The sequence below is a fragment of the Callorhinus ursinus genome, unplaced genomic scaffold (assembly GCF_003265705.2).
Source record: "Callorhinus ursinus isolate GAN/ISIS: 27379988/994484 unplaced genomic scaffold, GSC_fseal_2.0 scaffold2, whole genome shotgun sequence".
Classification (NCBI taxonomy): Eukaryota; Metazoa; Chordata; class Mammalia; order Carnivora; family Otariidae; genus Callorhinus; species Callorhinus ursinus.
The window spans coordinates 55,628,170-55,648,952 of NW_027397064.1; the positions used below are offsets into that span (position 1 = coordinate 55,628,170).

Here is a 20,783-nt window from a genome sequence, read left to right on the forward strand (position 1 = left end):
GCCGCCGATAAAGATGATAGTTCAGAAGACCTGTCAGTGCCAAGTAGTCCACATACGGAAGCTATACAGCATAGTTCTGTCAGCACATCCAATGGAGTCAGTTCAACCTCCAAGGCTGAAGCTGTGGCCACGTCAGTCCTCACGCAGATGGCGGACCAGAGTACAGAGCCTGCGCTCTCGCAGATAGCTATGGCTCCTGCCTCCCAGTCACAGCCCTCAGGAAGTTGATTAAAAACCTGCAGTGTGGCAGTTTTAGATACTCATTAGTGACTTCAAAGGGAAATCAAGGAAAGACCAGTTTCCATTTATGCGAAATCTGTGGTTGTAAATTTTTTTTTTTTTTTACTTGAAATTAAATTTGGCTCTAAAGTTGGTGTAGCAGCAGTTGATGTTCAGACTGAACAACAGTTTTTAGTCTCTGGAAAAAGACTGATTTTGCTTTTTTTATAAATATTGTTAGATTTATTAATTTCCTGTGCTCAATGTGTAAATTGTATTATAATTCATTGTGGTTTATTTCACTTTTAATTTGGTGGTGTTTTAATAAATGGGGGTGTTACTGAATCTCTTCCCACTTCCATTTCTTTTGACCACCTCTTAATCCTCAACTGTGATGGTAGTATTGTTTATCATTTATACCAAAGTTCTGCGTAGTCCCTATTGACTTTGTAATGTTAACAAGGTCATAAAGCACTAGCAAGAGAAAGATAGAGATTTGCTTTTAATCTTTTTGCCTTTTATTTTGCACATTATGCAAAAGGAAAAACATTAGAGAACACTTTTTAAGTGAGTGAAACATGGTAAGAGACATACGATGCTTTTATGCACACTCTGAAACTAAATCAAGATCATTAATCGTGTGTTCTTTTTAAGATTTTAAGTAGACATGAATTTTGGAATCCTTTATCATTTCAAAATGACTATTTTTCAAATCCTCAGTGTTTTAAACCCTATGTTTTGAGGCTATTAAAATATGAAATTATATAATCTACGATACAGGGTTATCCAATATCTTAATAATTTTTTGAAATTAGGTTTTGGTTTTGGTTTTTTTTGCAGATTTCAGGTTACAAACTGAGAAGTTTATGCATAATCAAGTATGGTATGGTTGCCAGAAAAAGCCTAAAAATTACTTAGAAAATTTAAGACTGTTTACCCCCATTGTCTTGTACTTGCAAGCTAACTTGTACTTATTCTTGTGAAAGCACTGTCATCTTTTAGTAGCAAATTTTGATAAAGTTTCTCGTGGGAAAAAATCAGTATCTATCTTTAGAACAATGTAATTATAATGTGGGAAGCAAGAGTGGATGAGAGAGAGAGAGAGAGAATGTGTGTGTGTATGTTTCTTTCAATAGTTTATGCCAGCAGTCTTTGCTTGAATGTTTAACGATGCCTTCAGTGTGATGCTGGCCAATAGATGATTGCAATTTAAAATGTCATTACTGTGCAGGCTTGGATAACTAACATTCCATGATGTAGTTTGTTTCTGATGAGATGATTGTAGGTACACTTTTCTCATTATCCAGTCATCTGTGGGATACTGAGTTTTCTAATGTGCCATTATCTATTTTTATTCTGCAGTTATGTTCAAAATACAGTACAATATTTTAAAATAGACTAAATTGTTAAAAATAAAGTAGTAGATGTGTGTAAGAAAACTTTGTAAAATAGTTATGAGTCCTACCCAGTAGCAACTTCTGGCATTCAAGCAGGATTCCATTATGTAAATAACTGTAATGCATTTATAATAAGTTGTGTAGTTCTGCATCTATACTACACTATTTACGAACGTCTCAGTGCCATCTCCTAATGAGACTGACATTTAAAAAACCTATATCGAATATCCTTGATAATTCCAGGAAATATCCCACCTGCCTAAGTTCCAAACTGGGAAACATTCAAATTATACAAATGACATTTCAGAACTTTTAGGTATGAAGATAATAGGATTTTTATTGTTTGGCTTATTAAAAGTGAGCATTTTTAGTTGATAATCCTACTTCTAAATTTTTTTTATTTTAAACTGATTTTATAATTTTAAAGTAATGAATTTCTCATCGTGACTTTGCCATAGTTATGCTAAGGAGTTGATCTCAAAGGCACAAAATATGAATTCTGCAAGGCGGCTATTTTTTATTGTAGTTTGGATGGGTTAGGTAAAGCCTCAATTTTTTCACTCTCCTAAGTCCTTCAGTACATTTTTCTTTTATTATTTATGCAAGTTAAAGTTTTTGGGTAACAGGAATTCTTGCAACTGTAAAATAAAACTACATAGATGTAAGAAGTCATGTAAACGGTTAATGAACTTACCAAGGTTAGCAAAACTTTCATTGTAAATCAGTCTGTATTCAGCAAATAAAAATCATTATTAGTTGTATACACAAATTCCATTTTGACTTTCAGGATGTCACACTACTTCTGTACCTAGCATTTTGAGTCCTTATATTTGCAATGTTACACAAACTGTACTACTTTCTTTTATGTGCAGTTTGCATGAGTAAACCATCAGAGAATAAATTCTATCTTTAAATTATGTTCATAATTTGCTTGTCCTTACCTATCTTTCATAAAGTAACATCACCTGATAATAATATGGGTTCTTTTTTTTCCTTCAGGACGTTTATTACCTGAGAAGAACCAGGTAGTCTTTCTATTTATGTTATAAAATTCATTGCTTCTCAAAGACTTTTCAACTGCAGGGTGCTCGGGCCTTATTCTTCTCTGCATTCATTAAACCCCATTCATACACAGTGAACCTCTAATGTTCCCCAGCCAGGAACCTTCCCTCAACTACAGCCACACCCAGATCCACCAGCCTTTGGCATCTCTTGGCGACTGCCTAACAGAAACACCTTAAACATATCGTGTCCAACTTTGTGTGTCAGCTGTAGTTCAGTATAACCTGTCCAACACTGACTCTTCATCATGCCCCATCTTCCCTTCAGGTGTACTTCTCCAGCAGTCTTCCATAAGGCACTGACGACAGCTCCAATCTTCCAGTTACTTAAGCTGGGACAACTGTGTTGTCATCCTTGATTCCTCTTTTCTCACAGCCCACCTCCAAACTATCCAGAAATGCTATTGGCTTTTCCTTCAGAACGGTCGAGAATTCAGCCACTTCTCATCCTGTACAGTGCTACCATCCTGATCCATGCCCTCATTTTTTGTCACCCAGGCTACTGTATTTGCCTTGTAACTGTCTCCTTGCCCCCCCCCCCCCCGCCTACTGTAGACCATCCTCAGTACGGCAGTTAGAGTGGTGCTTTCCAAATGTGAATCCGCTTTTATAGCACTTCTCTACTCCAAATCCTGGAGCCCACTCTTCATTGCACTCAGAGCTTAAAGTGGCCTGCAAGATGATTTGCTCCCCCACCCCCGTGCTGTTATATCTCTGAATGCATTTACAACTTCGTTTTAGTCAGTGAATGAGTGCTTAACTAGGTGTGTCGGTCATTGTTCTGGGCACTTGGAAATCCACCAGTAGCCCAAATACGAAAATCCCTGCCTTTCGGAGCTACATTCTAAAGAGGGTGGGCAGGAAAGTTTTTGGGGAAAACAATTAACATACTAAATACATTGTATATTATGTTAGAAGTGGTCAGGTTTAAGAAACAGAGGCTGGAGAGCATGTGAAGTGATATATCAGTCTTTCAGATTGAGCCAATCTGAAGAGATGCAAAAAATCAAGTGGCCAATTTTTACATTAAGTTACACATTCTAATGAATGTACTTAATCTGGATTATATGATTTTAGATAAAAGATTTCATGAAGACAAGGTGATGTTCTCCTCTAACAAAATTTGATGAAATATTAAAAGGTCAAACTCATGTTGGCATTGATTTGTTTCAGAGGACAGGAAAATAATCTTGTCTCTGGCGTGTACTTAATGTTAAATGTAGTTTTATTAATTCTACATCTCAGACTGTGTAGCAATTAATGCTTGACATTAAGAATTTACTTGTGAGAGTAAAGAGTATGGGAGAATCCTGTTTACTCCTAGGCCTTCATTTATGTAAATATACACATGCAGAGATACACAGAAAAAAAATGCCTAGATGACAGCAATTAATTCTAAAAGACATTTAGAAGAAAAACATTTTAAATCTGACATTTCTAGATTATCTTGACCATAGGTTAATGGTTACTTTTGAAGGAAAGTTATACCATTTTATATCTGATGTAGTTATGAAAAATCATTTCTTTAAACTATTAATAAATATAAATATATTCCCTAATTCTCACATGGTTTTAAAAAAAGTACAGGTCTCTCCAGACTAACAATAGACTGAGACATGGTCGTTCATTGAGGCAAAGTATTAAGATCCTAGAGAGTTTAGCATCCTTCTAGGTGGAGAAAAATGCACACAAAATTTAGAATAAAGACTTTTCTGGAAAAAGCATCCTACCATTTAAGTAAATGGTAAGTTGCCATAGAAAAAGAACAATCAGTGAAAATGTTTCAAAACTAAAGGATTTATTAGTTTTGAAATAACAAAGGCCATGTGACATTGGAACCTACAATAAAAGAAAATATGCATAGTTTTATTCTGTTGTAGCAGTCCAAGGCACCAAATCAGATGTTAGTTGTAAAATTACCAAATATGTCACGGCACTCTGAAAGGGTTGTTACTCAACAGTGGGCCAGTGAGTTGCATCTTTTTTCCTCAAATATACATGAAAATTTTTCCAATGGCTTTCTGAGAAGAGGAAGTCCTTGGTACAACCGGTCATGGTCACAGTGCCTTCCCTTGCCTCTTCATTTTGCATTAAATTTTAGATTTAAGACCATTCCTTGAGCTAGAATTTGTTTAACAAAATAGTTGCCATGGCTTTATCATGCATTACCTCAATTATCTGGGAAAGTATTTGAGTCTGAATCTCATTTTTAACTGTCAGTTATGTCAGATAAAGATTGGTTTACTTTATTCACTTACATTAGAAATCACTTTCTGTGAAAGTAGACCCCCCCCACCACCAAAAAAAAAAAAAAAAAGAATGTTCTTCCAAAGGGCATGTAATTTAGGAAGAGATGCAGTTTTTTATAGCCTGACACAAAAATTAAGCAATAATTATTTAATGGGGTTTACTTAGCAGAATTTAAGATGATAGAGTTGTCTATTGTAAGGTTCTCCGAATTGGGAACAAATGCATTGTTTATGAGGAAATAAACCTTGTCAATACATCTATCTTCAAAAGTAAACCCTTTTGCATTATCCATTATTACTGTATTGTTTGATTTTTTCTACCAATAAATTTTTTTAATTTAAACATGTAATTTAAATTAATTTTAAATTAATGTAATTTTAGCTTTTAAAGTCCATTTTGGGAATTGTGCTTGTTAAAATTGTGAGAGGGTCTAATTAAATAACATCAGTGAAAAATAAAAGGTCTAATACTATCCTAGAATTAATTAATCTGGACATTTAAAAGATCAGATAATTATTGACTTTTCCCCAACTACTAAATTTTTAGGAAAGTACTTCTTTTACATCTCAGTTTATTCAGCTCAGCTAATGGTTTCTGAGGTGACTTCCAGCACCATGAGGCAATCTGCTAAAGCATAAACATCCTTGTTGGTAGCTTATCTGTAGATGCTATAGGAGTGCCTCAAAAGCAGTGTGCTATTGTTGAAAATGACATTGCTCCGTAAGAACTTGCATAAAAGACATCTGTATGCCTGTATAACTAGTAGTCTAGATTATAGAGGGCCTTCGAAGTTGACTGGGACTCTAAAACAGAGCAAAGCATTGACTTTCAGAAAAGGGACGTTAGGAAAGTGGTTTAAGGAACAGACAATAATAGGAAGGCTGGCCCACATGGAAATCAGCTACCAAGTTGCAGTAATTCACGCATGAGTTGTAATAAGGACTAGGGAAGAAGGGCCAATAAGTAGCAAAAGGGATAGGTGTAAGAAATATTTTGCAAGAAATACCTATAGAGTTTATAGACTAAAAGGGAGATGATGAAAAGCAAAGAAAGAAGACTCCCATTTTTGAGGCTTGAAAGACAGATGGTATCACTTGTAAGAGTAAGTTGGGAAAGGGAGCTAATTTGGGAAGAACAGGTGTTTAGTATCTTGGAGATTCAATGTCCAGACTCCACCAAAAAAAACGACTAGAAGCAATGAATGAATTCAGTAAGGTCACAGGATACAAAATCAACATATAGAAATCTGTTGCATTTCTATGCACTAATAATGAAGTAGCTGAAAGAAATTAAGAAAACAGTTCCATTTCTAATTGCACCAAAAAGAATATAGTACCTAGGAATAAATTTAACCAAGGAGGTGAAAGACTTGTACTCTGGAAACTATAAAACATCAGTGAAAGTAATTGAAGCTGACAAAAACAAATGGAAAAGATACTTCATGCTTATGGATTGGGAGAACAAATATTGTTAACATACTCCCCAAAACAATCTATAGATCTAATGCAATCCCTATCAAAATATCAACAGCATTATTCACAGAACTAGAATAAATAATACTAAAATTTGTGTGGAACACAAAAGACCTCAAATAGCCAAGCAATCTTTTTTTTTTTTTTTTTTTAAAGATTTTATTTGACAGAGACACAGTGAGAGAGGGAACACGAGCAGGGGGAGTGGGGGAGGGAGAAGCAGGCTTCCCGCCGAGCAGGGAGCCCGATGCGGGGCTCGATCCCAGGACCCTGGGATCACGACCTGAGCGGAAGGCAGATGCTTAACGACTGAGCCACCCAGGCGCCCCAATAGCCAAAGCAATCTTGAAAAAGAACAAAACTGCAAGTATCACAATCCCAGATTTCAAGAAATACTACAAGGCTATAGCAATCAAAACAGTATGATACTGGTACAAAAATAGACACAGAGGTCAAACAGGACAGAGCAGAGAGCCCAGAAGTAAACCCACAATTATATGGTTAATCCACAACAAAAAAGGCAAGAATATACAGTGGAGGAAAAGACAGTCTCTTCAAATGGTATTTGGAAAATTGGATAGCTACATGCAAAGAAATGAAACTGGACCACTTTCTTTCACTATACATAAAGATAAACTCAAGATGGATTAAAGCCCTAGATGAGAGACCTTAAACCATAAAAGTCCTAAAAGAGAGCATAGGCAGTAACTCTCTGACATCAGGGGCGCCTGGGTGGCTCAGTCGTTAAGCGTCTGCCTTCGGCTCCGGTCATGATCCCAGGGTCCTGGGATGGAGCCCCGCATCGGGCTCCCTGCTCCGCGGAAGCCTGCTTCTCCCTCTCCCACTCCCCCTGCTTGTGTTCCTGCTCTCGCTGTGTCTCTCTCTGTCAAATAAATAAATAAATAAATAAATATCTTTTAAAAAAAAATTATCTGACATCAGCCATAGCAACATTTTTCTAGATACGTCTTCTAAGGCAAGGGAAACAGAATCAAAAGTAAACTATTGGGACTACATCAAAATGAAAAAGCTTCTGCACAGCAAAGGAAACTATCAACAAAACAGAAAACCTACTGAATGGGAGAAGATATTTGCAAATGATATATCTGATAAGGGGATAATATCAAAAATATATAAAGAACTTACACAACACCCAAAAAGCAAATAATCCAGTTAAAATGGGCAGAAGACATGAACAGACATTTCTCCAGAGAAGACATCCAGATGGCCAATAGACAAATAAGATGCTCAACATCACTCATCATCAGGGAAATGCAAATCAAAACCACAATGAGATACCACCTCACACCTGTCAGAATCAAAAACACAAGAATCAAACAAGTGTTGGCAAGGATGTGGAAGAAAAGGAACCCTTTGGCACTGTTGGTGGGAATGTAAACTGATGCAGCTACTGTGGAAAACAGTATGGAGATTCCTCAAAAAGTTAAAAATAGAACTACCATATGATCCAGTAATTCCATTCCCGGATACTTACCCAAAGAATACTAAAACACTAATTTAAAAAGCTATACACACCCCGATGTTTATTGCAGCATTATTTGCAATAGCCAAGTCATGGAAGCAACCCAAGTCCATTGATACATGAATGGATAAAGTTGTGTGTGTGTGTGTGTGTGTGTGTGTGTGTGTGTGTGTGTGTGTGTGTTCGGTGGAATATTACTCAGCCATAAAAAAGTGAAATCTTGCCATTTGCAACAACATGGATGGATCTAGAGGGCATAATGCTAACTGAAATAAAAGAGAGGGACAAATACTGTATGTTTTCACTCGTGGAATTAAATTAACAAAGAACAAAGAAAAAAAGATGCAAAAAAACAGACTTAAATATAGAGAACTGATGGTTACCAGAGAGGAGGTGAGGGGGGGCGGTGGTTGAAATAGGTGAAGGGGATTAAGACTACCTTTACCAGGATGAGCACTGAGTAATGTATAGAATTGTTGAATCACTATATTGTACAGCTGAAACTAATATAACACTATCATACTGGAATTTTTAAAAATGTAAATATCCAGGAAGCACATAAAAATGTAATAATAGCCTCTGTTGAGTATATTGTTTACTAGGATACCTCCATTTATCTCATTCAAGCATCATCAAAACCCTGTGATAGCACTGTTGTTTTAGTGAGAAAAAGGAGTTGACAACAGGGATTTAGAAGTTGATCATTAAAACCCTGAGACTGAATTAATTATCTTGAATTATCTGAAAGACAAGATGTAATGGGAGACAGGCAGAAGATGAAGTCTTGAACATTACCATATGATTATATTGAGAGAAAAGGCAGAGTGGTCAGAAGAGGACCAAGATAGTATAATAATTCATTTCTGGGGTGCTCTACAATATATTAAGTACTTTTATAGATGCTAACTTATAAGAACCTCCGAATCATATGAAGATGGCATTACCTCATTTTATTTTATTATTTAAAAATATTTATTTATTTTGGAGAGAAAGGGGTGCGGGGGGGGAGGGGCGGAGGGAGAGGGAGAGAGAGAATCCCAAGCAGACTCCCCACTGAGTATAGAGCCCAGCGCGGCGCTCAGTCCCACAACCCTGAGATCATGACCTGAGCCAAAGTCAGGAGTTGGATGCTCAACCAACTGAGCCACCCAGTGTCCGTATCCTCATTTTAAATAAGAAATCAACCTCAAAAGTTGAATTATTTAATCAATGCCGCACAACCAGCAAGTGGCAGGATCAATATATACACCCATCTCCTAATCCCAAACAAAAGTGCTCTTTCCACCACAGACAAGAAAAGCAAAACTTAAAACAAGTGGTTTACATGCAACAAAAATGTCAAGGGTTGTGAAGATATGAATTACCACTAATTCAGCAATAAGAATGTCTTCTGTGACCTGTGGGAACATATTCAGTACAATGGTTTGAACAAGTCACCATAACCTCATAGGCACTTGGATTTTATCTACCATCAGGGGATGGCAAAGAAGTCTTGCGCTCTCTGATTTTTGAAACTACACCCTTACATTAAAGGAGTACGTTAGGATTACTCCCACAAAGAAAGCTTGTTTCTTACTGCATATGTTCCAAGTTTTAAAAAGTCTACCCAGAAAAATGGAACACCCCTGCCCTGTGCAGTTGGGTATCATTGTTTCAGTGTGCACCATCCACATGATCTAGGGAATCAAGCTGAAAAATTAACAGGATACATTTGGCACAAATGCAAAATCTCTATAAGTGAACATTCCTGCAGTCCATACTCATACTCAGGTGTCATAGGGGAAAAAAATTTGACTAAAAATGAGTAAGAACAAACAAAACTGCCACAAAATAGGATTAGCAAACAACAGGAGGATTAGAGCACCAAGAACTTGAGCTGATAAAACAATAATCTGAAAGAAAATACAAGGATGTTAAAATGACTAATGAATAAAAGAAGAAATCAAAACTAAGAAAATAAGACACTCTGAAATATAAACAGGAAGATTTGAAAAATAATAGAACTTTTACAAGTGAAAAATACACACATTGAAAGCCACCGCTTGGGTGGCTCAGTTGGTTAAGCGTCTGCCTTCAGCTCAGGTCATGGTCCCAGGGTCCTGGGATCGAGCCCCACATCAGGCTCCCTGCTCAGCGGAAGGTCTGCTTCTCGCTCTCCCTCTGCCAGCCGCTCTGCCTGCTTGAGCTTGCTGTCTCTCTCTCTGTCAAATAAACACATCGTTTAAAATGTTAAAAAAAAAATAAAAGATCAATGTATATTAATTGTAGACTAGAAGCAGAGAATAGTACACTCAAATTAGAGTTGAAGAAATTATACAATGTATCAAGGGATAAAGAAGGAAATATAAGAGAGAAGTTGTGAGACAGAGTAGAAGAAGCTCCTATGTGTGTCTAATAGGAATTCCAGAAGAAAAGAATTAAAAGAATGGGAGAGATTATATTCAAAGAGATAATGACCATATTATCTACAATAAATTAAAGACAAATTCAAGAAACAGTTTACATAAATCTATATCGCTTCCTGGACACATCCTGTTAATACTTCAGAACACCAAAGACAAACAGAAAATCTTAAAAGCAGAGGAAAGATACTGTCCCACAGAGGAGTAAGAACCAAAAAATGACAATGGACTTATAACAGGGCTCAGAAGAAAAAGGGAATAATATCTTCAAAGTGCTCAAGAATCCTTGCTAATTGCTAACACAGGAGTATTTTCTCTACTTGGTGTTTTTGAAATTCTCCCAGAAAAAAGTTTATTTTAAAAATTGAAAAACACTGAGGGATAAATGACAGTCAACCCAGAATTCTATTATTTAACTGTTACTTAAGAGTGAAGGTAAAGATAGATTGAAAACCCAACATGTCAAAACGTGGGTTCCTGCTAAATTAGTCAATACAGTACATAGATGGAACTTCATAAATTTAAATAGGAAAAGAAAAAAGGCTGAGAATGAGCTCACAGTCTAACTTAAGTTACGAAAGCAATAACAAAGAATCCTAAGAAAAGGATAATTAAAGGAAAATACCAGTGGAAATGGGTATTTAAAAAAAAATTAAGGGGCGCTGGGTGGCTCAGTCGTTAAGCGTCTGCCTTCAGCTCAGGTCATGATCCCAGGGTCCTGGGGTCGAGCCCCACATCGGGCTCCCTGCTCAGCAGGAAGCCTGCTTCTCCCTCTCCCACTCCCCCTGCTTGTGTTCCCTCTCTCGCTGCGTCTCTCTCTGTCAAATAAATAAATGAAATCTTTAAAAAAAAAAAAAAAATGAAAGGAGAAACAACACCCAAAGTTGGCTTTGAGGAAGGAAGGGAGGAAAAGACAAAACTCTGGGGAAGAAATATTTTAAAAATTGAAAAAAAGGAACTTAAGAACTTGATGAAGAGATAATTTTTTTTAGAAAATGTAATTCCAAAATTCAAAACTATGTGGAGATTAAACAACATGGCACCAAAACCAGACAAGGGTGTCACAAGAAAATACAGTCCGCTGTCCCTTATGAACATAGATGCAAAAATCTTCAACAAAATATAAGCAAACCAAATTCAAAAATACATTAAAAGAATCATACTGGGGCATCTGGGTGACTCAGTTGGTTAAGCATCTGACTCTTGGTTTCGGCTGAGGTCATGGTCGCAGGGTCCTGAGATCCAGTCCCATGTTGGACTCCACACTCACTGTGCAATCTGCTTGTCCCTCTCCCTCTGCTCCTCCCCCTGCACTCATGTTCATATTCTCTCTCTCTCTAAAATCTTAAAAAAAAAAAAAAAAGAATCATACTTCATGATCAAGTGGGTTTATTCCAGGGATGCAAGTGTGGCTGCAAATCAGTCAATGTGATATGCTACATTAAAATATGAAGGCTAAAAATCATAGGATCATCTCAAAAGATGCAGAAAAAGCATTTGACAAAATTCAACATCCATTTATGATAAAAACCTCTCAAAGTGAGTATACAGGAAACCTACCTTAACATAATAAAGGTCATATATGACAAGCCCACAACTAACAATCATACTCAGGAGTAAAAAGCTAAAAGTTTTTCCTGTAAGATCAGAAACAAGGTAAAAATGCCCAGTCTTGCTCTTTTATTCAACATATGACTGGAAGTCCTAGCCAGAGTAATTAGGCAAGACAAAGAAATAAAAGGCATCCAAATTGCAAAGGAAGAAGTGAAATTGTCACTGTGTACAGATGACATACATACACAAAACCCAAAAGACTCCACCAAAAAAACCTGTGAGAACTAATAATTGACATCAGTGAAGTTGCAGGTTACAAAATGAATACACAAAGATCTGTTGCATTTCTATACAATAATGAAGAAAGAAGAAAACCATCCCATTTATATTTGCATCAAAAAGAATAAAATGCATGGGGTGCCTGGGTGGCTCAGTCATTAAGCGTCTGCCTTCGGCTCAGGTCATGATCCCAGGGTCCTGGGATCGAGCCCCGCATCGGGCTCCCTGTTCAGCGGGAAGCCTGCTTCTCCCTCTCCCACTCCCCCTGCTTGTGTTCCCTCTCTCGCTATCTCTCTCTCTCAAATAAATAAATAAAATCTTAAAAAAAAAAAGAATAAAATACCTAGGAATAAACTTAACCAAGGAGGCAAAGAACCTGTAATGCTGAAAACTATACAATGTTGATGAAAGAAATTGAAGAAGACACAAATAAAGGGAAAGCTATTCTGTGCTCACAAACTGGAAGAATTAATATTGTTAAAATGTCCATACTACCCAAAGCAATCTATAGACTTGGTGCAATCCCTATCAAAATTTCACAGAAATAGAAAACACAATTCTAAAATTTGTATGGAACCACAGAAGACCCCAAATAGCTAAAGCAATCTTGAGAAAGAAGAGCAAAGCTGAGGCAACATTCTCCTTGATTTCAAATTACATTACAAAGCTATAATAATCAAAACAGTATGATATGGCAGAGAAACAGACACAGATCAATGGAACAGAATTGAGAGCCCGGAAGTACAGTCACACACATAAGGTCAATTAATTTACAACAAGGGAGCCAAGAATATACAGTGGGGAAAGGATCATCTCTTCAAGAAATGGGGTTGGGAGAACTGGAGGGTCACATGCAAGAGAATGAAACGACCACTAACTTAAACCATACACTAAAATTAATTCATAAAACTCCTAGAAAAAGACATAGGTGGTAAACTCTTTGACATCAGTGTTGGTGATGAGTTTTTGGATTTGACATCAAAAGCAAAAATAAACCAGTGGGACCACATCGAACTGAAAGGTTTCTGCACAAAATGAAAGGGCAGTCTAGGGAATGGGAAAAAAATATTTGCAAATCGTATGTCTGATCAGGGGAAATATCCAAAATACATCAAGAACTCATATAAAGCAAGTATAAGAACTACTCAATAGCAAAACCCCAAAATCTGATATAAAAATGGCAGAGGAGCGCTGTGAATTGTGCAAGACTGTGGAATCGCAGACCTGTACTTCTGAAACAATGCAATATATGTTAAGAAAAAAAAGCAGGAGGGGAAGAATGAAGGGGGGGAAATCGGAGGGGGAGACGAACCATGAGAGACGATGGACTCTGAAAAACAAACTGAGGGATCTAGAGGGGAGGAGGGTGGGGGGATGGGTTAGCCTGGTGATGGGTATTAAAGAGGGCACGTTCTGCGTGGAGCACTGGGTGTTATGCACAAACAATGAATCATGGAACACTACTTCAACAACTAATGATGTATGGTGATGTTATAACATAACAATAAAACATTTAAAGGAAAAAAAATGGCAGAGGAACCAAATAGACATTTTTTCAAAGACATACAGATGGCCACTACCACAAATCATCAAGGAAATGCAAATTAAAACCACAATGAGATATCACTTTAGAATGGCTTTTATCAAAAAGAAATAACAAGTGTTGATAATGTGGAGAAAAGGGAACCCTTGTGCACTGTTGGGAGTGTACATTGGTGTGGCCGTTGTGGAGAACAATATGGGGGTTCCTCAAGAAAAAAATTTAGAAATGCCATATGATCCACAATACCACTTCTGGGTATTTATCCAAAGAAAATTAAAACACTAACTTGAAAAACTATATGCACCCTCATGTTCATTACAGCATTACTTAGAATAGCCAGTATATGGAGATGACCTAAGTGTTCATAGATGGATGAATGTGTATATACATCCAATAGAGTACTATAAAAAATGAAGAAAATCTTGCCATTTGTGACAACATGGATGAACCTTGAGGGCATTCTGTTAAATGAAATAAGTCAGAGCTAGACAAATAGTGTTATGATCTCACTTTTATGTGGAATCTTAAAAAATAAAAACAGAAAACCCTGAGCTCATAGATACAGAGAACAGATTGATGGTTGCCAGAGGGAGGGGTTTGGGGAGATGGTCAAAATGGGTGCAAGGGGTCAAAATGTACAAACTTCCAATCCAGTGGGGATGTAATGTACAACATGATGACTATAGTTAGTAATACTGTACTGCATATATGAAAGTTGCTAAGGGAATAAATACTAAAAGCGCTTATCCTAAGAAAAGATTGTTATAACTCTGTATGGTGATGGATGTTAACTAGACTTACTGTGGTGATCATTTTGCGATATGTACAAATATTAAATCATTATGTTGTACACCTGGAACTAACATCATGTTAAATGTCAATGATAACTCAATAAAACAAAAATCCCTGGGTAAAAGATGCATTCATTTTCTATTTGTACAGCAAATTACCACAAACTTACTGGCTTACAACAATACCTATTTGTTATCTCAGGTTTTTAGGCCCAAAGTCTGGGCATGGTACAGGCCCAGCTTCTCTGTTTCGAGTCTCACAGGCTGAAATCAAGGTGTTGGCTGGGCCTGTAATCCCCCCCCCCCCCCCCCCGAGGCTTCGTACCCTCTTCCAAACTCACTGCTTATTTGCAGAATTCAGTTTCTTAGAGTTGTAGGACTGAGGTCACTCAAACACCGTGACCAAATTCCTGGCCCCTCATGTTACTTCTCATGAGGCTATTCGTAATGTTAAGTAATTGCAAATATTTATGGCAAGAGCAGATTTGGTTGACTAGTGTTTGAAATAAATGGGCACTGATTTGATGCCCTAAAATGCCATCGTGGACCAGTTTCTCTCACATTCATCCTGCCTCTGAGGTCCACTCTTTCATTTGAATGAAATATAAATACTGGACAGAGGAAAGATATCGATCCAGTAGTACATCATACTCCTTCAAGACAAACAAAATAGACCCAGTTTAAGCAACTCATCTCAAAATGTAGTACTTCTTTCTAAAACTTAGAACAACTTGTATCTTCCTAAATGGAAGGTCTATTAGAAAAATACATTTAGAAGGAGAGCCATAGTTAGGAATTTTGAAAAATAATTTCATGATCTTAAGATCAGATCTAACTGTAAATTAGATTATATTTATGTTCTACTTGATGAACAAGCAGAAACTACTAAGAAATTCACTACAAAAGCATTATGGGAACCCAATGAATATTAAACAAGCATTAAAATCATGATTTATGTTCTAATTAGAACCATATAAAAAGATGCATAGGGTAAGATGAAATAAATATGTTTTCAAAGAAAAACCAGTGCATCTGCTTTACAAATAATTTAACTTTTTTTTTTTTAGTTTTGGAATTCTATGTTTGTTATTGTTGGGGAAAACTTCAGGATGGCAAATAGAGATAATGTGGAATGCAACCCTATCTCTTCCCTGTACATAAAAATAGATATATAATATTTGAATTTTTTTTTTTAGAGAGAGTGTGCCGCAGGGGGAAGGGGCAGAGGGAAAAGGAGAGAGAGGATCTTAAGCTCCACCCCCAGCGTGAGCCCAATGCAGGGCTCCGTCTCACGACCCTGAGATCATGACCTGAGCTGAAATCAAGAGTTGGACGCTTAACCGACTGAGCCACCCACACACCCCAATATTTGAAATATTTTAATACATAGCAGAGCTATAAAGCAAGAAGAGTGCCATTAATAGAGAAGATTCCCACAGCAGAGAGTTGGATTTGAAGTTAGGTGTCCTTTGGAGCTCACCTGACATTATAATAGCAGACTTTTAATACACCTTACAGTCAGAAGGGCTGGTGTAGGGGGAGGGCAGCCTGAGAACAGCCCTGCACCAGCAGGCTGAAGTGGCGGGCGACCTTGGGAGAGCCCTCGCCACCTCCTAGTTCTCGCATCGGCTTGAGCTCTCTTTGGACTCTGTAACCAGATGCTGTTGCCATAGGCAGTCGGCTGGGCCCGCGTGCTCTGGGTCTGCAGTCACCTGCCATCACCCTCGCTAAAGAGGCTCCAGGCCCAGGACCTCATCACCAGCCCCCCTCTTGCTACAAGAGGAAGGGGCCCAGGCAAAGTGCGCACAGCCCTGGGCCGGGGCTTCTCCGATAGCCAGATTTCGTTCTTAGCTCACCTGGACAGCCGGGGGAGGGGGGTGATGTATTTAATCATTGATTTAGAAGAGCTCTTTAAACTGTGTAAAAGTAGGTTTGGGTACACTGGAGGGAAAGCCCCAAGTCCGGCAAGCTGGGGCTTGGGGTAGAGCCCTGGGGTAAACGTCCGGTTCTCAAAGTCCTCAGAGTTGGTTTGTTTCTCGGCGGCGGCTCCCACACGGCGCACGCCTCCAGCGTCTGCCGTGGGATCCTGGGGCGGCGTTGTCGGTGAGAGGAGCTGGGGAGTTAGCATAAATGTGAAATACGTTGGGTGGTTTCAGGACTTTGCGGGGCCTGTTTGTCTCCCCAAGGGTCATAAGATCAGATGATTTTGTTTCATGAAAGTCTAGAAGGGACCGGGGAAAGCCGACTGAGCTGTCATTGGGTGCTCCCTGTGAGAGCGGGGGAGTTGAATGACATGAGATGACAGATAATGGCGCTCATTCGGGAGGGGAACAGGCTTTGGGAGGCAGTAAAGATGGCTGGAGTCTGCGGGAAGTTATGGGGTCGCCGTCCATGTCACCCCCCACTCCTCAGCAAAGTCAAAGAGCATCACAAAATGGTGAAAGTGTTGGGAGTTCTTAGGACCGTGGAGAAGGGATGGAGCCCTCACCTGTGGGTCTGATCTACACCCGAACCAAACAGGAGGCGGGAAGCGATCTAGAGTGCCTACACAGCTCCTGTATGTTATGTAGCATTTTCAAGCAGAAGTATCAATGATTCTAAAAGAAAAAAATGCGCTTGCACTCAATATCTGCTATTTATCAAGCATTCTGTACCAAAAACTTCACAACATTAAAAAAAAGAAAAATCTGTTCACCGTAACAGTCTTGGGAGACAGATATTGGCATTATGGGCAGAAGAGCCTCGGTTTAGAGTGGGAGAGGCTTGTCCAAGGTCGTGGAGCTGGTAAGTAGCAGACTTCAGATTCCAACCCAGGTTGGACACAGAGGGAAAGGAAGTCTTTGGGTTCATACATAAAATCCTATTTTGCCATTTCTAATGAGAGAAAAATGTATTTATTTTACTTAAACAGTTCTTCTAGCTGGAAGTACTTTCATAAGAGGTCCATAATTTTGGTTTCTAATAAAGTTGGGTTGGTTTGGTTTGTTTTTTTTTTTAAGATTTATTTATTTGAGAGAGAGAGCACGTGCACGGGGCTGAGGGGAGGGGCAGAAAGAGATGGAGAGAGAGAATCCCAAGCGGACTCCACGCTGAGGGGGAAGCCGACATGGGGCTCCATCCCAGGACCCCGAGACCATGACCTGAGCTGAAACCAGGAGCAGAATGCTTAACTGACTAAACCACCCAGGCGCCCGGTTTTAATGAAGTAATGAATTTGCCGCAGACTCAGTATGTCTACCTTAGGAGTGGTAGGCACTTTTAAATAAGGAGGTAAAAAAGCGAGTCAGTCTTTTTCATTTAAAAGGGAATTTGATTTTTTCAAATACAAAATTTTTATTTTAAAAGAAAGATATAAGAATTGTAAACACAAACTGATCTCTCAGTCAGGCAACATTCATGCTTTTCCACAGAGGGCTTGCATCCTGCATCATGCCATTCCCTGGGTCCTTTGGAGGAAAGAAAAAGAGAGACCTACTCATTTCCATTCCATTTAAAGACAAATGGAACAGTGTGCAACACTTAAGGAAAGCACACTTTTCATTTATTCCATAGCTAGTCTAGAAAATTGGAGTTAGTTGGAAAGTAAATATTAGGACTGAAATGTAGCTGGTAGCATGTTTACTTTTCAGTACCTTTTCCTTCTGAAAGGAATCAAATGAAAATTTTACTTTTGAATTAACTGAACAAAACACCACCTAGTGGTAGATGGACATATTTTGAAAGTCAAGAGAACATTAAGTTTCTTGTGGTAAATTTGGAATCGATTCACTCTCGGTTTGTTTTTTGTTTTTGTTTTTTAACCAGGCAACTTTAGTTTAATATTAAAACATTAAAGAGCTTACATAGTTGGGGTTTGGGGAGGGCTTAAGACCATAAAAAGCTGGGCAGATAAAATCCTGTCTCACCAAGTATCATGGAACACTCCTTTCTCTATGCATGTGTTCCAATATAGTGTTTATAGCCAATGGGATAAATACAGTCTGCACTTTGAAGCCCTGAAAAATATCCTTCCCACATTTCAAATTTTTCATTTTTCAAAGCTAGCATGTGATGATAGTTTGCCTTCTTAGATAGACCAATGAGCCCCTGCGGTTCACTTTCTCTGTATGTACCCTCCCCCCGCCCCCGTGTCACCTCCACCCTTCTCCAGCCCTTTATCTATGTGCCATCTCTCTGAAGGAGATGGCCCTGCCTCTGACTTCACAGAGAGAAGAGACGCCAGCAGCTGGGACCGCACCCAACTTCCCGCCACCAACTCTACACACTTAGGAACAACGGGACCCACTTTGTCTCCTTCCCTCTTGCTGTCAGAGCACCAACCTAATGCTCCCATCTGCATCTGGGCATCTCTCCTCAGGCCAACCCAGGATGGTCCTCCCTCTGCCCTCTCCAGTTCCCTCCCCACTGACTCCTCGGGCTCCGGCTCTGTGAGGATGGGATGTTTCTCCCACCCTAAGAGCCAACAAATGTCTTTAGCCCTATTTTCCTTCTTTACAGGTTGTCGGCACTTGCTGCCCCCAATGCTTCACCTGCCTTCACTCCTTAGCCAGGTGGAATCTGGGCTCGCGAGGCCTCTCTGGAGCATTTGCTCAAGTGGTCATTCCTTCCTTACTGGAGGGATTTCGTGCCTTGACTTCTCTCATGTCACACTCCCCTGCTTTCCCCCACCCCTGTCATCTCAAAGTTTACTCTTTCTCTTGCTCCCCCTTTGAACACTGGTGTGCCTTGGAGATGGCCTTCGACTCTTCCGTACATTTTCCTGGGTGTTGAATCCACTCCCGTGGCCCACTTTATTGGTGCACTGAAGGAGTCTGCAACCTGTTAGTACTTGTCACATAGACAACCACCTCATTGTTGTTCCACATATATAGTACATTCTCTTAAAGTTATTGATACTCTGCCTGGCCACAAAATGGAATTGAGAGGTGTGTGTGTGTGTGTGTGTGTGTGTGTGTGTGTGTGTGTGTACATGCGCACACACGCACGCACAAAAACAAGAGCTCTATGCTATGTATTACACTGAGCACTTTAAATGAATGATCTCATTTCATTCTCACCACAAATTCATGAATAAAGTTCTATTGATTTTCTCCATTTTGCAAATTATAACCAAGGCTCTAGTCAGATAAATAATTTTCCCAAGGTCACACAGAAAGGAACAGAGCTGAGATTTGGTAATGGGGTAATGTTTAATATTAAATTATACACTTTTCATTTCTTTACCCTAGCCCTCTCCCCCAACCATCAAGCAGAATAGTTTTCTAAGTGCGTGCCCTACAGAGGAATGATGGATCCAGTTTAGAACAAAGAAGTTATAGCTCAATTTTGACTTTCAAAACAGACATTTTAGAGCCTGATGTAGAAAAGGTAGTAGTGAGAGGCCTGGCTTTCCACTGCAAGAATAAAGCACTTGAATGAGAGAAGGATTCTCGTGATGCCTCCAAACACTGAGAATGAAGCTGGGAAATTAGTCACAGAACATACGCAGAGGCACTGAGAAGAGCAACTGCAGAATGGGACATACAGGTCATGCTTTCTGGGTTGGGAAGGAGCTTGGAGAGATTGGGGGGGGGTGAGTACTCAACTCATGTGAGGGTCTGTTCCTTGACCCCCACTTTGTAGTCAACATTCTGATGTAAGGGAGTGATGATGACCAGCAGATAGGTTTGGAGAAACTCAGAGCAGATGGGCTTGAACTGCTTTCCAGGGCATGGCAAACACAGGTGCAAGCCTTCTAGAGACGGCTGTGTTTGGGATGGTGCCAGAGTAACACGGTCTCAGGAGGTGGATTAGCAGTGGGTAAGAGGACTGTTTGCATGGACGTGCCCCAGGGAGGCTTCACGGGGGCCCAGACCTTCCAGAACAAAACAAGCGATGCAGCTAGGAGGTCTTGGACTACAGAGTAGGGGCACAGAAGTGCTGAGAGACTTGAGAGCCTGGAAAAGAGGTAGTAGGGTCGGGACAATGGGAGGCAAGACTCACCAATGTCAGCAGCACAAGTCTGTGGACACTGGCACGAGGCCAGGGGCTCCAGCCCACAAGAGAGATAAGACCTCAGGGGATATCAACAAAGACAGGATGACAGCTTAGGGACTGGGCCATCCTTCCTCATTGCCATTATGAAATTTGAGGTTTGCCCTGAGCCAAAATGTCACTTGGGGAGAACAAGGTGGAGGAAGGCATATCCCCTGAAAGATGGAACACTCATGTCAAAGAAAGCTAGAAACTTAGCAGAGATTGGTGCTCGGGAGAGGGGAATTTAGGCGAGAGTGAAATAAGAATTGTAGGCATGGACTATCAGGTCATGGAAAAGTCCCCATGTCACATGTCCT

The 20,783-nt window shown here is 39.3% G+C and overlaps 1 protein-coding gene across 10 annotated transcripts in view; it reads left to right on the plus strand.

The window, feature by feature from the left end:
- The window catches only part of ATF2 (activating transcription factor 2), an 89,588-nt gene extending 84,319 nt beyond the window's left edge, over window positions 1-5,269 (plus strand). For all 10 annotated transcript variants that reach the window (XM_073882136.1, XM_073882156.1, XM_025849841.2 and 7 more), the window contains one exon: window positions 2-5,269. In XM_073882136.1, the coding sequence (XP_073738237.1) occupies window positions 2-228 (227 nt within the window). In that variant the 3' untranslated portion in view covers window positions 229-5,269. The remainder of the gene's footprint in view (window position 1) is intronic.
- The last annotated feature ends 15,514 nt before the right edge of the window (window positions 5,270-20,783 follow it).